The sequence below is a fragment of the Colias eurytheme genome, chromosome 31, assembly GCF_061535395.1.
Source record: "Colias eurytheme isolate Ceu_HAF_F1 chromosome 31, ilColEury1 Martin Lab GWU primary, whole genome shotgun sequence".
In the NCBI taxonomy this organism is placed as follows: Eukaryota; Metazoa; Arthropoda; class Insecta; order Lepidoptera; family Pieridae; genus Colias; species Colias eurytheme.
In genome coordinates this window covers 1,893,320-1,912,227 of record NC_143010.1, presented here as the reverse complement: position 1 = coordinate 1,912,227, position 18,908 = coordinate 1,893,320, and the positions used below count along the sequence as shown (strand labels likewise).

At 30.8% G+C, this 18,908-nt stretch overlaps 1 protein-coding gene across 2 annotated transcripts in view; it reads right to left on the bottom strand.

The window, feature by feature from the left end:
• Positions 1 to 6,947: 6,947 nt before the first annotated feature.
• The window catches only part of LOC149895399 (monocarboxylate transporter 12-like), a 46,075-nt gene continuing 34,114 nt past the window's right edge, over positions 6,948 to 18,908 (bottom strand). The window contains exon 8 of one of the 2 annotated variants that reach the window (XM_090119124.1): positions 6,948 to 8,507. In XM_090119124.1, the coding sequence (XP_089975250.1) occupies positions 7,323 to 8,507 (1,185 nt within the window). In that variant the 3' untranslated portion in view covers positions 6,948 to 7,322. Of the gene's footprint in view, positions 8,508 to 9,529; positions 13,166 to 18,908 lie in introns of those variants that run through there. The other variant, XM_090119125.1, reaches the window with a different exon arrangement.

Genomic DNA, 18,908 nt, shown 5'->3' with positions numbered 1-18,908 from the left:
TAATTTTTTTTTTACATTTTGCAATAGGTTTTTTCTATAATAAATATGTTTTTTTTTATACTTTAATAAAAAATATTAAAAGTTATCACAGCTATACAAGTAATTGTTAAGTTTTTATAATATTCTTTCGTGCTACTAGTGTAAAAGAGACGGAAATAGCAATTTGTGTATGTAAGAAAGAGATAGCAGCTACATTAAAAGCATAATGCAGAAAATGCGCCAAAGTTTTTGACCGCTCTTTTTAACGTTAAAAACAATAATTAATAAATCTTTGTTTTTAAGTTTAAAATTAAACCTTTTAAAATACGAATAAATCTTTGTTTAACGGTCAAAAACTATGCTGTGTATGTCGTTACTTAAAACTATATTTTAATTATTAAAGTTAATAACAAAACCGTTACTATGGCAACCGATCCTTATATTCATAATAGTTCTAAATATAACACATATATTATTTACTAAAGAAAGCTAGATTCTATTAGAATCTATTATTATTTAACAAAAAAAAATTGACGTAATTTGGCGCTAAAAATAATCGTCATGACATTTTTTATAGTTTAAATTCTTTTGCATCTGATTTCGCTAGAATTAAAAAAAAAGGTTTTCTAAGCTATGGTCCACTGAGTTCGAATGTAAAAAAAAGTTAGGCTGATAGTTTTAAGGAAAATTCGACCTAAGGTAATGATAGGAAATACGTACCAAATGTATAAAAATTGTGATTGCAATAAGGGTGAGTTTTCTATGCGTGTATTCAAAATTTTCGATAGAACATTTTTGACATTTTACATTTTTTTCTTGTAAATGGCCAATGTTTTGACGATGACTTTTTTATGGATAGTCGAAAGAGGTCGTTTTTCAAATTTAAACCTTAAGGCGTTTGTAATAAGACTCGATTTAAACTTGAATATTCCATGTACATATGTATTTTTAAAAATTTATGTCATAAAAAATATAACGGATCTCCAATTGGCGTAAATCGGTATTTTAATGTAAAAAAAAAGATATATTTACTAATTATTTTAGGTTTAAGCACATGTGATTATTTTATACGTATATTTTGGAAGTGTTTGTATGCACATTGTATTTTTGTCGTTAACTAAGCTTGGTTCTATAGTTAAAAATTTCGATAAAATATAAAAAAATATTTTAGCATTTTTATTAACTGTCCATTATAATTAGCGTTGTTAAAAAATCTATCTATTTATGTCTGTCTTTATTTGTTATACTAGCTATGCCCCGCGGTATTACCCGCATTGCTCTGCTCCAATTGGTCTTACCTCGATGATATATAATAAAGAAATAAACAAACGGATAAATAAATAATAATATAATGCCTTCCTCGATAAATGGGCTATCTAACACCGAAATAATTTTTCAAATCGGACCAGTAGTTCCTGAGATTAGCGCGTTGAAACAAAAAAACTTTTCAACTTTATGATATTAGTATAGATATATCGGACTGTATAAGTCTCATTAATTCAAATTTAGTTGACGACAAAGATTTTTAATATATGTATATCTATTAATAAATTTTCTATACAATTACCTTTTCACCAAACAAAGTTAATTTTTTATTCTTCAAAGGAGATGTCCAAAAAATGACCCAGAATCGACAGGAAGGAAATGTGTACCAATGGATTGGTAATTAAATATAATATAATGTAGCAAAAGCAGTAATCCTGAAATCGTTATAGTATAGGAGCTAGGAGCAAAATAAAATAAGTAAGAAATTCGTTTAAAAAATCAAAAAATAAGTTTACGTCATGTTGTAGCTTAATATGACGTTATAATAATGTTGTATCACTTCTTTTATACATGATAATTATCATCAACACATTTTAAAAGCAACAGCAACATAATAACATCATGTTCAATCACAACATAACTGACTAAAGATTCCGTTATTAGTAGTTTTTATTTTGGTTCAAGATACTACAATTGCTATAGTACTGTGTGTATTATTGGTGCCTAATTCTGTGGCTAAGGATTGGAAATAAAAAAAAATAATAGGTATAGTATAGGAGTTAAAAGACAATAGAACTGAATAAAAAATCATTTGAAAATTATTATGATGTGGATGAGATTATCGTTGTTATTATAATTTTAATTTTTAATTGATTAATTGCTTTTGCTGGTATATTCATGTGTAACACAATTTGTTGTAGATTCGAATGTAGTTGTTATTATAGATAGGTAGATTATAATATCATTAAAACTTAATAAAATTAGACCTAATTATAAAAATAAATGAATAACAACGATATTCTAATACACAACATAACGAGTTTTTATTATTTTCAAACGATTTTTCACTTTGTTTTTGTCTCTTAGCTCCTATACTATACAGATTTTTTTTTCAATCTTTAGCCATAGAATTACCAATAATACATAATATAGTACTATAACAATCGTAGTATCTATAAAATAAAAGAACAAAACTACAAAATCGAGTTTTTGTTATGTTGTGCTTTAACGTTTTTGTTTCGTTTCTTGTAAAATATGATATTTATTAAGAGTAACACAAGTGACAAAACATTATAACATCGTCATATTAAGCCACAACATAACGGAAACTTATGTATATTATGTTTTTTAAGGAATTTCTTAGTTATTTTATTTTGCTCCTAGCTCCTATACTATAACGATTTCGGAGTTGCCCCCTTGGTAATATTATATTATACTTCAATGCGAATCCATTGGTACACGTTTCATTCCTGTCGATTCTGGGTTTTTGGTTCATACATTTTTGGACATGTCCTTTGTTTTATTCATTAAGGGCTGATTTTTCAATCCTTGGTTAACACTTATTCATCGAATAATGTATAAAACTACCATTTTAAAAACGTATTCTAATTGCCCGTATTTGACAGTTAACGTGATATTTTAATATTATCGTGTCATACTTTATTGGACGGATAAGTTTTATCCAAGCATTGAAAAATCGGTCCTTAAATAACTGGAATTTATCGTTGTATACATACTTAAGTATTTAATTTTTTTTTAATAAAATAATTATTAAAAAAAGTCTTCGTTTGGTGAGTATTAAAATTCTTAATTTCATTATAAGTGCCAATCATACAAAAATGGTCTTAATTTACAATTTTACTCGTGCTCGTTGTCTGATAAATATATATGCATTAATTACCTAGATTTTTAATTAAAAAACACCGCTTTTATATGGAAATAATATATTAATTATTTTCTTTGAAATATAAAATGATTATCACTGACTGTATTTTAATGTTACATTAAAAAAAAAAATGTTGTGTGGTTTTATGAAACCACGGTAAAAGTGAAACTGTTCGAACGGTTCCGAACACTGCTTTGTGTAGCGCATGTCGCGTGACGGTCGGCTGCCGAGTAGGTATACCTACTCGGCAGCCGCGATACACGCGACATGCGCTACACAGACCAAAAAGTTTGAGACGATGTAATAAAAGTTTCACTTTAAAATCATTAAAACCATTTTTGTATTATTCTATTTGTTTTTTATTTAGCAATAACAAATAACATTGTATACATATCTTATTTGTGATCAATATATTCGTCAATATATGTTTATAATAATTTTGTGGTTTTATTTTACTAAGTACATTTGTCCTTGCCAACTTGTATAAGAATTTAAAAAATCGGTTCTGTAGTTAGGTAATACCCCTACAGGCCTACGACGATAAACCGCATTGCTCCGCTCCTGTTGGTCTTAGCGTGATAATATGTATAATATAGCCTATAGCCTTCCTCGATAAATGGGCTATCTAATACCGAAAGAATTTTTCAAATCGGACCGGTAGTTCCAGAGATTAGCGCGTTCACACAAACAAACTATTCAGCTTTATAACAGTATAGATTTAAAGATTGTATCAGATCAATTTATGATGATTTGATATTAATAATGTAGCCTATGGGCTGTAACGAAGAAATAAATCTATATATATATAAAATTCAAAGGTGACTGATATAGTGATCTATCAACGCACAGCCCAAACCACTGGACGTATCGGGCTGAAATTTGGTATGCAGGTAGATGTCGTAACGTAGGCGTCCCCTAAGAAAGGATTTTAGAAAATTCATCCCCTAAAGGGGTAAAATAGGGGATGAAAGTTTGTACGATGAAAATTTATCTTTTTCCACGCAGGCGAAGCTAATACTACAGCTAGTTTTATAATATACACAAAGATTTATTGTAACAAAGAAAGAAAAATAATTTATTCCACTTTAAGCACACACACAAAAATAAAATTGTCAGCTATAAAATGGATCTAAGAAGATCCATATTTTATTGAAAAATAGTGTACGACGACGACTTGCACGACTGAGCAAATCGCGCAAGTGTTTTCCGTAGTGCGGTCATAACCATACTACAAAAACATTCGAGCGAAAATAATTCGCACCGCTTCGCGTTCAAGTTGCATCAAATCACAGAATTATTTTCCGCGTGATATTTTTACCCGCATTGCCAAAACCTTCATAAGATCATAGATAAGATTCAATGTGTTACCATGGACCAATACTTGAGGTACAGAATTGCGAACAAAAACGCTGTGCGGACTTAGCCTGTGCTTATACAGTTTTTATAGAGCGATACAAATCGAAATAATTTTTTTTTGCATTCCACTAGCTAGCTTTGCTCAAATTCATTCTTTTGTGATGATTCTTTAGAGCCGTATTTAGAGCTGTACTAACTAACGCCATCTCTTAGAAAGTATGAGCGTTGCGTTGTAACTTTCGAAGTGCGTGCTAACTTCGAAACATTCGTTTCTTTAATGAAACGCAACATACTGTTGTGTGAACACAAAAGATATTTTATTTCATATTTATGGTGTTTTTCATGCAAGTATAGGTAAGTATAAAATAAAACGCATATTGAATAAAAATATAATTTATTACAAATATTTAAAAATTACAAAACCTGTATACATTGTTAAGTCGATCTAGAATATCATACAATAGACCTAAAATGGACATTTTTATTTAGTTTTGTAGGCTTTACCATTCATATAATAATAATAATTAAAAATAATATTGTTAACATCGAAAAATCGTCGAAATATAAAATAAGTAAAATTAATAAAAATTACTAAGTAACTAAAATTATTAAGTAACCCGCCATATGTAACAGAATTAAAAATAATTTTGAATTCTACTACTTACGGTGAAAAATTGAACTAAATACATTGAGGTATTATTTCTACGTATAGAGAGGACACCACGAACAAAATCTGTGCGACAAGCGCGGCGGCGCGGGGCGACTTGTGAGTACACTTTGTAGATATTCTGCCTAAAAAAAATATTGTTTATCTTATTAAAAATATGAATAAACTTATCAATAACCAATCAATATAACAAAATTGGTTTGAGACGATTGGCTCTAACTCGTGTTACAAATAGTTTAGTAGCGATGTCATCTCTAGTACGTAGTACATAGTAACTCAATGACTAAATATAAGTTAAGTTAGTTTATTCGTAAAAGTTATTTTGGCGCGAATGGGCGGACAGATTGGAAGATTTTTTCAACAGTTTGTCCGAGTTTTTGCCCCGCGATTAATCTTTTGAAATGTTAAAAACTAAATTAAACTTAATAATAGTTATACCACTGAAAATAAATTTATAGTAAAATTATTAAGTAAATGTTATAAAAATCATAAAATTTGTACAAAGCTTAGATCTTTTGGCGACTTTGTTCCAACTTTTTAAAGCTAATGTATTTTACAATTTTCAACGTTACCAGCTTTTTTAATATTTTTGCCTTTAATTTTATTACAATTTGCAGCAACATTTTAACAAATAAATTATTGATTCGGGTTATAATAACTAAATTATTATTTATCAAGTTCATTAATTTTAATTAAAAAAAAACATGTTACATTTTATTTTAACTTTGAAGTATTTCACATGAAGTTGAAAGCCATTTTTATATGGTAACATTTGGTAACTAATTTCTTACAATTATAAGAATTGGCTCTTACCATTTTATTTGTAATATTTTATAAGGCATTGGGAATATAAATTGACAGATTAAGCGTTATGTTTTTAATTATTTACATTATTTATTTTTAATTTAAACTGTAGGATCTTAATTCCTATTTGTGACTTTATATGTATATCACGAAGTTGAAATTTTAGTACATTTTCAGAATATGTTTCAAAAGTATGAATTGTTTATTGGATTCCAAAAAATACATAATATTTTGGACCAATCGTGTATATTAATTAATATAAAGGGCTATTCAAACTAGAGCGGTATCTGCTACGATTATTTTAAGAGATTTATCGCGTGCCATCGCGATACCGCTACCCACGGCGGTAGCAGATACCGCTCTAGTTTGAATAGGCTTTAAAAGCTGCATTCCTATTGGTTTTATTAAATTAAATATTTATAGAAATTCATTTTAATTCAGTGGTTCTAGAAAATTCACTATTATGTCTATTTGACTAAATGTATTTAACTATTATTATTAACTTTCATATTGCACGAGATTAAATTTAAATAAATAGCCAAATTTTTAACAAAACAAATCATACTTTTTTCGACATTGGCACAAAAATCTTAACTCATTGCCATTATAAAAATAAAGAAACGATCTTTTCCCGCCAATATTCATTTAACAATTTTTTTTTTTCATTTTTTATAACACAAGAGTTATGATTCGTTCAAAAATTTGGCTATACATTTAAATTGAAAACTATCTCCATTCATTTGTATTTAATGAGATTTCTGTTTACATTTATAAGGATCACAACTATATCACAATATACAATTCAATTATTAGGAAATATTCGAGTGAAAAATAAAATTGAATACTGCTTCCATGATTTAAGTTTTAAATAATGAACACGTTTTGCACCATTCAAAATATGATTTTTTTTTAAGTAGACCATAGACAAATTATATATTTGCATAGAAGTGTTATTGACAGCTTTTTTTTATATATATATTTTTGATAGTTACTATCGAGTTTTTTTTTTTAATTTTTAATAAATGAGGCATTATTTTTTTGTTCTTTAGTTGGTACTTGCTTTAGCAATAATTAGTTATATTTCGATTGGTACATAGTTAGCGTAAAGCGTTCTACTTATAATCTAAAAACAAAGAACTACATTTTAAAAACTAAATAAAATTATTTAAAACCGATACATACACATAATTTTAAGCCCAATTTTATTATACATATATTTTTAAAAACTTAAAAACGAAAAGCAATCATTAGAAAATAGCAACAAATTCGGAAATTTAGTTATTCAAATCAAGTCAAAAAAATAAAAAGCGCTCAGATAAAAAAGTAATTGTATCCCATCAACCATTTATCTATGGTAAGCGTATACTATGCTTTTTCCGCATTCTCACGCATTCTGCGTCGTCTATGGATTATCGGTACAAAAATCCACAACGACGCGCCAAAAATTAATATAAAACCTAATGTAACGAACAGAGACTTATACGACTTCGTATATTCGAACCAAGCTCCACAAATCGGTGGACCAATCAACTGTAAAATACCGTTTACAAACAAACTAATACCGTACGACGACATCAATCGTTCCGTACCTAACATTTCCGTCATAACCAATGCAGTTACACCAACGTTGATACCCGATGCGATACCGAAAACGCAACAAAACGCGCTTATAGCCGAATAGGACGACACTAGCGGTATCATAGACAAGCTGATACCGGAAAATAACAAACCGGTTATGAAAAAATAACGTTTCGGTGTCGAAACGATATCTGACAGCGCGGACCCGCCAATTCTGCCGACCAAATCTAACGCGGAAATTATAGATAATAAATACGCGCCTAACGTCTTGTCAAAACCGCATTCTTTCGCGTAAGACGGCACTAAAATAATGAAATTAGTGTACGATATGGCGCAAGTGCAGTTTGAAATAAGTATTACTAAATAAATAGGATCTTTTAATAGTTGTACATCGAAGTATTTATTAGGTTCCTTTTTAGAATCATCGTCTTTTCGCTTTTTGCAACCGCAACAGTAAGATATAGGGGCTAGGCTATCTGTTACTGATTTTAGACTAAATTGAGAAGCAAATTCGCTTGGTTTCTCGAAAGCGGACAGCGTAGAACCGTGAAAAGGTGTAGACATGTATTGAAAACTAGATGTAGACGGACTACGTTTAGGCGTTTTTGGTAGAACTAACTTTTTACCAAAACCATCTTGTGAATTAACTCGGCTAGATTTTCCTTCTGGAACCGATTCTAATAGTGACGGATTGCTCGGTAAATGATTCGATATTTTGCTAGAGATGTGCTGAATACCGTGTTTTGATGGTGTCGATATTTTTCGAGTTCTCTCTTCGTGTTTTGAGAATTGTGTGCCGCTGGCTGATCGAATGAAGTCGGCTCTATCGTCTAGATTGGCGTGAGATCTAGGCTTGTATATGGATGGGGAGCCATTGGGATATTTTTCTGTGTGGTCTTCTTCTGATGTTAGAACTAATTTGGGGTTTGATAGATTCAGCTCGTTGGGGTCTTCTTCGATGAATGTTTCCAGCTGGAAAATATAAAGCTCAGTATTAAATCTCGGGTAAGAAAATATATGATTTTTCTTTAATGGCAATACATATAAACTGCTATTAAAATATTGATTTAAAATGAAAAATATCAGTACAAATGATAACTGAATTTGATAAATGTATATATATACATAATTACATTTTAAATCGAATTATATATTGACATCAATTTTCCAAAAATGTAAAAACTATATCTATTTATACAAAGCTTGCTATTTAAGTATTTACATATTTGAGATGTTTTGTAAATTGTACTGAATTTAATATTGAATCGGACTCGTCTACGTAAACCCTAAGAGGGTTGGAGGAATATTAATTACCTTTATTCCTCCCATCCTGTTATTGGAACTACAATTTTGATTCTCTATGCTATGACATATATTAAAGACAGAGTAAGCAAAACATAAAACTTGAGTAAAAGGAATCACCTAACGTTTAGAAAGAGAGAGAAGATTGCTGTTCTGTGTCCCATTTTATTGAGACAACTATACCTGTTTCAGCACTTTGGTATTTATATGCTGTATATGTACTAAAACATATAGATACTTTATATTATATACTAAATATACAGGACGTCCCACTATTGGTATACTAAGCGCGAAAGGACTTATAGTTTTGCATGCACTGATCACGTAAAAAATACTTAAACAACAAAATTACATAAAAAAATTTTTGTTAAATTTTTCCTGAAAATCCATGTTTTCTTCTCTAGCTTCGCGCAGCCGGCATATACCGCTTCGCTAATGTGAACATTTTGTCTATGAAAACATAATCTTAAACGAAAGGTCACGTGCTGGTAGCAAAGCTGGGCGGGTTGCTTGTTATGGGTGTACACATATATGTAGTTTTAAGAATTCATCTATTTAAAAAAAAAACTGCGTCTGGAATTTTATAAGTATTTTTTACGTACTTAGCGTATGCAAAACTATAACCTCCATTGAGCTTAGAATACCAACAGTGAGACATCCTGTATAATAGAAGGTAAAATAAAAAACGATAATATTATCAAAATATTTATTTACAAAATTAACAATTAAAAAAATCCTATCTAATTTTAACATGAAATACATAATATCTAAAACGTTTGTGCATATAAATTCATGATGATCACATTATTTAATATAGTGTGTATATTTTCTTGATTATAACGATTGCAATGTCAATGACGTAGTTAAAATAAGGCCCGGGAGGCAAAGGAATAGGGGCCCCTTTTGTAGAAAAAGATATGATGCAATTATCGCGTACCGATCGGTACGCGATTAGAGTCTCTATAATATACTATGTAAGAAATTTAATCGCGTGCAATCGGGATACCGCTCTAATTTGAAAAGGCCTAAAGCAGACTTCTTATTTCTAGTCTATAATCATTAACAAGGCCTATTCAACTATATAAATATGTAATGACGATCGACAGTGCTTCTAAAAGTATAATTGAATAAATAAATGTTTGCGTTTATGTTTTGTAGCTACAGTAGTCTGTATTGAGGGGCCCCAGAGGCCCCGACCAAAAATAACTACGTCACAGACTAAAAAACATGTTCAATTTGTTACTAATATAATTATATATTCTTTAACAATTACTTCGCAATAGAAATAATACAAAATTCACGGAAGGATACAATATAGCTGCTCACTCAACTTTACTCGATTTAAAATTGTATATATACAGTTTCAAGTTATAATAGTTCAATCTACCGCATTATCAAATTTCATCGAAATTTGTTAAGCAGTTTGGACGTAAAAAAAAAATTCGTTAGTTTTTACTATGAAAGTTAGGTTAGGTTAGGTTTACAAGACTCATTAGTTTAAGAGTCAATGAAAATAATATAGTACGTAAAATGTCAATTACATATACATATACATGTATACCTAATGTATCCAAATATATTACAGCCTTGTAGCCTCAATAGCCTCAGTTGTGTCAAAATTTGTAGTAATTAAAACATGTACTTTATTTAGTTCACTGACTCTTACACTATGTAAAGTCCTAAACATTTTAACCATCTGTTATAAAAAACAATAAAGTCCATCTTACAAAAACAAGTAAAATAATTGATAACGGCAGATTTTTTTAATTTCAGGTTACCTTAAAGAAGGACGTATTTTTTTAAGCGTTATCTAATTTCATCAAAATTCGATAAATTCATAGGAATGAGAACGGAATGATTTATTTTTAAATTTCAATTTAATATTTAAGGACATTTATTAAAACGATAAGTTTTTTTTTGTGCGTTCTAATTAGAAAAAAAAGAGCGGTGTCAGATGTGAAACATCTTTGGCAAGATGAAAAGATACCAAAATCGTCGCCTTACTCCATGACGTGACGGTATTGCCATGACGCGACCTTGAAATTTTACTCTCAATGCGCAAAGAAGTTTCGCTTCAAAAATAAATGCTATCTATACTAATATTATAAAGCTGAAGAGGTTGTTTGTTTGTAAATTTGAAAAAATACTTCACTGTTAGATAGTCAATTTATCGAGGAAGGCTATAGGCTATATATCATCACGCTAAGACCAACAGGAGCGAAGCAATGCGGGTAAAACCGCGGGGCACAGCTACTTTTCTTACAAAATATATTGAAATAAAGCACTGGCTATTTAAAACTAAATAGATGATAGAATAAATTCGTTATTTAAATAAGTAACTGCATTTGAAATTAAAACTATAGTTAATATAAAAACTAAATTTTAACGAAATAAAAAAGTTTAAATTTAATTAACATTGTGATGTACATAGTAACTATTGAATAATTTTATATTTAACTAAAAAAAAGAAATACCAACAGGTAATAAGTCACCAAAAAGAACTAAAATAAAAACAATAAAAAACTAATAAAATTATTAATTAATGAATAAGCATCTTAGGCCTCAAATGAGTTATATTTCATGAAATACATCCGTCCCACTCGCACATACAAATTTTATATAGGAAAGAAAGAGATAGCCTTTAATTTTACTTTAAAAATACCGAAATACTTAAACAATTTGGCTTTGTCGTGGCACAAATTTAAAATAAACCTAAATCTTACCTACAAATGATTTTTAACGTCAATTTATAAAAAAAAGAGTGGTAAAAAATTTGATGAATACTACTGAAAATAGGTGCAATACTATAAATTCATTGTATTTCACTTAAATATTAAATTTTCATGAAATAAAATAGACTATTTCATGAAATTTCATTTCATTTCATTAAATTTCATATTTGCTATGAAACAGAATTTTAGCCTCCAAGTTTTAGTTCGAAACAAAACTACCAAGAAAAAAATATAATTATGTGCTTTCAAAATTCGTTAATACTTTGTGCATTTAAATGCGTCAAAAAATGATTTATAGACACTTAAAAAATCATAAATTTATAAAACTAAATACTTTAAAATAGCCTTTCATTCACATAATTTATATTTCATAGTAAAAGATATCAAAATCTGAAAAAATGAGGACAGATTTTCTTCAAAACGCGATTAAAACTATCATTTGTGTTACTGAACTGATTTTTACTATACATATTATATATTATTATTAAAAAAAACTCATACTTTCTGCCCCTCCATCTGTTTCTTTTTCCGTCTATTTATAATCGGCATAAACAACCATAGAGACGAACCGGCTATGAAAATAAAACCGAACGTGACGAACATATTAACATAATTCTTATCATGTTCGAACCATAGACCACAAATAGGCGGTCCTACCAACTGTAGAAAACCATTTACGAATAAACTTATACCATATGTCGACATCAATCTATCTGCACCCAAAATTTCGGCCATCACTAAAGTTGTAACCCCACAATTGATACCCGAAGCCAAACCGAACAACGCACAAAATATACTCAACATAGTGTACGATTGCAAAAACGGTATCGCCGTCAATATCACACCCGAAAAGAACAAACCGCCAACGAAATAAAACGTTTTCGGTATTAGGTTCAAATCGCAGAGCGTTGAACCGCCGATACGTCCGACCAGGTCGAGCGCTGAGACCGTACTGAGTAAATACGCGCCGCGAGACTTATCGTAACCTATGTTTTGCGCGTATGAGGGTAGTAGTATAATAAAATTCGTCACCGAAATAGCCACTGAGGTACTCGATATTAATATAACCAAATAACTCGGATCGCTCAATAGGGACACGTCAAAGAATTTACTGGGCTCCTTTCTCTTTTTGCGTTTACAACAGAAGCAGCAATACGCTACATCGGCTACGCTATCCGTGATGGATTTTAACGAGAATTGAGAGGCGAATTCGTTGGGCTGATCGAAGGCGGAGAGCGTCGAACCGTGGAAAGGTGTCGACACATACGCGAAGCTAGATGTCGACATATTTCTTTTTGTCGTGCTTAAGCGTCTACCGAAAGTTTCTGTGGAACCTAATTTCTTCGAATCGGGAATACCATCTGGGGCCATAGACGCGGAACTTAATGTCACTTTAGTGATTGGACGAGTATATGATAATTTCCTTTTGGAAACGTTATGCCTTAAATTTTGGCTGGAATTCATTTGACTGTGTATTTGGACTTGTGCGAGATTTTTCTCTGAATTCTCTTTAGCAATGCCGTCTGGATGTCCGTTCTGTATGTTTGTCATGTTGTACGTCTCTATCGGCTCCTCCTCTTCGAACAGAATGTCGTCCTGTAAAGGAAATAAAGGTTTGGATAATACCGCGATTTGGTGGTAGTGTTATCTCCGATCAAGTACATATATTTATTGAAAATTATATGTGAATATAAATAAATAATAATAGATTTATAATAGGTATAAGGAAAATCTTATTTTTATGTATAGTTGATCGGAGTAAACTTATTTCTATACTAACACGAATTAAATCTAGCTTGTACTATTATGTTTACTACTTCTTTATCAGATACTAAAACGATACCTAAAAATAAGAATTTGAAACTTGCTACCTCCATCATAGATATAAAAAATGAAGCGAAAGTGTCGACAGAAATAAACACTTTATTTGAGTTTAAGTATCGTTTAAGTATTCGCTTAGCATTTCATGCAATACACTTAACCAATTCCCATCCATACTAATATTATTAATGTGTCTGTCTGTCTGTTATACTTTTACCCAAGACCGAGATGGATAAAATTTTTTAAAAGTAGAATACCCAGACCCAGGCATTTCATGATAAATAAAATTTATATACAAAGTAAATGTCCATAATTCATGTCCCATTAAATTTTCACGAATTGACTTATTACGTAGAGATTATATCTCCAAAATATATTGTTATATTTATCATATCATTACTATACATATATAAATAAATAATATACAACAGTTATCACCACATTAAAGCAGAATCCACAATAAAACCCAAAACCTGTTTTATAAGAAACGAGTTTTAAATCCATATTTCTAAACATACTAATATATTTTCCACACAACCATAACAAAAAATAAAAAACAACATAAAAAGCCCACACCGATCTACCTACATAATCACTTTCGTTATCGATATCGTTATGAATACCGGTATTTTAAAATAACGTTAAGTAACGGTATCTAATAACGTTACGTTATTTATTTATAACATCGTTTCACGCTATTTTGAAAATGAAACTTCACACGAGTGCTAAAAATCACGAGTAAAGACAGAGAACAAGACAAAGCTTATGAGTATACTTTTTTGTCGTAGGGTTGATACATGAGCAGTTTTATTTTATTGACAAAAAAATTGTGGATCAACATTGAACATCTAGTGTTAAATTGTAAATCATCATCACTACGTAGTATAAACAAAGTCGCTTTCTCTGTACCTATGTCCCTTTGTTTGCTTAAATCTATAAAACTACGCAACGGATTTTGATGCGGTTTTTTTAATAGATAGAGTGATTCAAGAGGAAGGTTTTAGTATATAATTTATTAGGTTTTAGACAAAGCGGGCGAAGCCGCGGGCGGTAAGCTAGTTTATTAATATAAACATTTAAATTACTGGTATAACTACAATATCATTACGTTTTATCGTAATTTTTATTTTCTTATTTATTCAAACTATGAATGGCTGATGGCATGACCTTATACATATTATCTATACTAATATTATAAAGCTGAAGAGTTTGTTTGTTTGTTTGAACGCGCTAATCTCGGGAACTACTGGTCCGATTTGAAAAATTCTTTCGGTGTCAGATAGCTCATTTATCGAGGAAGGCTATAGGCTATATACCATCACGCTTCGACCAACAGGAGAGGAGCCACGGGAGTGAAACCGCGCGGAGCGGCTAGTGATCTGATAAAACAACGATCTCACCCCGACACTAATTAATATTCCATACAAATGGCTGGCAAATTTTGCGTGACCAACAATTCCCAGATACAACTCGCTTCTTTTTGTCTGAAACCTGTTCAAACTTCTTCAAATTTCATCGAAAATACTTTCTGTGAAAGCTATGTTATAGTGGCAAGTTATTTTTTTTAATTTCGCGACAACTCGAGACGAGTGAGTATGACATTATACACGCTTATGCTATTTTTTATTTGGTGTTTATCTCGAGACGAGCGATTGTATAAAATTTTAATACGTATTCTAATAAGCTTTGTCTTCGTACCGTGTCTTTGATCGTGTGTGAGGAAAGTGATTATTTTGCGTTAGTGTGCGTGCAAAGCTGTGAGAATAGTTTTGATTTCGTCGAATTGGTGACATTTTTTATTATTTGTGACGTGAGACGAATAAAGTCGTTAGTTGAGGAATAAGTATTAAAGAACATTGAAGAAAAGACATTCAGCGAGCATATTTAATTAATATTTCAATTATATTAAACACTTTTTTATATTGATTGAAAATTAATATTAGTGACAGCCCTAATGTTAAAGAGTTAAGGCGTGTTCAAACTACAGCCGTATTTGCTACCGCCGCCGTGAGTAGCGGTATCCCGATGGCACACGATTAAACCTCTTACGTAGTATATTATAGAGACTCTAATCGCGTACCGATCGGAGTACGCCATCGGGATACCGCTACCCACGGCGGTATCGGATACCGCTGTAGTTTGGAAAGGCCTTTACACATCGTCCGATAAAATGAAGTATTGAAATACTAAACATTGTGATGTTCTATGTACTGTTAAAGAGGTAGGGTTGCCAACGATACTATTTATTATACAATGTATACAATATATTATTATGATAGTGCGTATTATGACCAATTAAAATGTAAAAATGTCATGATTTTAAAACAACAACTTTAGAAGTGACTTACAAACCCGTGGTAAATATTAAATTATATATTTTTACGATTTTAAACACACTTTTAAATGTCACCAATTCTACAACACCCACCGAACACCAGAGAAGCAATCGAAGCAAACAAAAAACACAGAATCGAGAGATATGTGACATTTTGTACGTTATGGATTATCTTCAAAACTTTAGTATTCAAAAAAATATTTTTAATTTTTTGACAAAATATTAAAACTTTATCCCCACTTTTTCTTTCTTTTTTGTGGGTGTACAGAAAGAAATACTTATTTATATTCATATCTTTATTTTGAAGTTATTATTATTAAAGTAATAAGGCATTTAATTGTATTTTATTTCCAATATTTGTAAAAAAATCAATATTACCAAAAGTGCAATTTTTTTTCTTCGAAACGGACAAACATACAAAATACACATTCCCATGGTAAACCACATAAAAACTCAATGAACATCTTACTTTATGAGTAGAAACGCGTCCCAACATAGTGTTCGTTTCATTTTCAAAACCCCACACACAAAACGACTGCACCGAAAACGGTGAAACACTCGTGCGTAATAGTTTTAGAGTGTCGGTAGAGGACAAACTCGTGTGTATGGCCAATGAGAGAATATTTTAGGGGGCGTCCATAATGTGTTTTTTTTCTTTTTCGAGGCCTCTCCCTAACGTAAGGTTAGATGAAATTTGACCCTACATCCCTCCTAAACCATCACATAATTTATGAACGCCCCCTTATAGTAAAAGATATATGTAATAGATCTTAGAAGATAATAAATGCAAAAGTAGAAAATATTGTTTTAAGATGACATACGTCATGTAATAATAATTTTTTTATAAATTTATAAAGAATAGAAAAAATTCGATCACTCAGCGGGACTCGAACCCGCATCCTTTCGCGCCATTCCGGGGCGGATGCCTGACCAACTCGGCCACTCGTGACCCGCCAGAGCGAGCGAATTTATTCTATTCCTTCAGTTTTATGTGTCTGAAGGGACACACCGCGCGCCATCTATTGAGATGACTAACAACCATCTCAACCAATATGAAACACCTCTCAGTGAATACAATATTGTAACGATCGCGATGGAACACGACCTTTTTTGTTCAAATTGATATTTTTATAGCATTGAAACCAAAAATATTAATTTCAATAGTTTTTTATTATTATTACATACAACCCAGCCTGCCCCCCTAGTCAAGTGGCTTTCTGTTAGCGTAGCGTTCAATAGAATAGACTACGAATGTATGAGATTGACGTAACCTGTAGATACGTTTATCTACAACCTACGTCAATCTCATACATTCGTAGTCTATTTATCTACAGCCTACGTCAATCTCATACATTCGTAGTCTATTTATCTACAGGTTACGTCAATCTCATACATTCGTAGTCTATTCTATTGAACGCTACGCTAACAGAAAGCCACTTGACTAGGGGGGCTGACATCATTATTTGGATGGGCAATATCATGTTAAAACTCAAGATGCCTTAGAAAAAGAAAAATCACTCCAAGTTTTGTAAGTTAATTTGTAAAAGTTAAAATGGATACATAGAAAAAATATCTCATCTCAATGGCCATAATATATAAAAAATTAACGCGTACATCACGCACCGATCCATATATATCTTAATACTATTATAAAGGCGAAAGTTTGTATGGATGTATGGATGTTTGTTACTCTTTCAAGTAAAAACTTCTGAATCGATTACAATGAAATTTAGCACACATATAGAGGGTAACTTGGATTAACACATAGGATAGGTTTTATCCCGGAAATCCCACGGGAACGGGAACTATGCGGGTTTTCCTTTGAAAACGCGGGCGAAGCCGCGGGCGGAAATCTAGTATAAATATATATGTAATACAATAAAATTAAACATATTTGGTCTTACCACAAAACAATTTAAACAGTCTAACTTTAAACCAGCGATCTGTCACTTTAATAGTTGTCTATGTGAAATACGACAAAACCAGATTAACGAGAACCCGCGCTTAAAGTTAAACCCTGTCTAAAGTTTTTTGTGGTAAGACAGATTATATTTAGTAAATATATTTTAACACACTAGATAGAAAAACAACACCATGTATACATTTTTAAGGTCATTAAAAACAATATGGATGTATAATCTGAAGAAAAAATAATAAATAAATAAAAAATAATACAAAAACACAAACATTTCATACTTTCATAAGATAAAACTTCATTCAAAACCTTTCAGATCCTGAACCTGTATTATTAGAAAAACTACCAATACATAAATTATTTCACCAATCATATTTTTCATAAGAAAACTAGGTCTCATACTTTAACAAAAGATCACCCTGTATGTAAAAAACCCCATTCAACCTTATTTATATATAACACACTAGCTTTCCCACCGTGGCTTCGCCCGCGTTTTCAAATCAAAACCCGCATAGTTCCTGTTCCCGTGGGATTTCCGGCATAAAACCTATCCTATGTGTTAATCCAAGTTACCCTCTATATGTGTGCTAAATTTCATTGTAATCGGTTCAGTAGTATTTGCGTGAAAGAGTAACAAACATACATACATACACATACATCCATCCTTATAAACTTTCGCATTTATAATATTATAGTGGGACTTTACAAATCTCATCCTGTATAAAACAATAATTTACCAAGTAAAAGACGAAAAAAGCAATTCGATATCTATCCATATTATAAGAAATCATTCTTTACCATACACATGACACATCATCCATTCAAAATAACTCAAAGATATTAAATTTCAAGTTATTTTTAAATTAAAACTCATTCTATCCATCAAGAATTCATGATTACTCCCTAAAATGGAAAATCATTGAACATTATCTTATTGTTGTAATTTTTGGTTTTTATACACACAAAAAAACTTAAAAAATTACAACAATAAACCAAAAACAAACACCCTGTATCAATAACATTAAATAAAAACACATAATAAAAATTTAAATCATTCAAATTATATCAGGTCCAACTCAAAAAGCCCTCGATTTGAGTACTCAGAGCACACTTTGAGTTTAACTCAATTTACATTTGAGTGCAACTCAATTCATCTTTGAATTTAATTCATTTAACATTTGAGTTCAACTCAACACCCAATAATTTCACAGAAAACACAGAGTTCCCCAGTTTCACAGCAAAACACAAGTTTTACTCAACACTTAAGT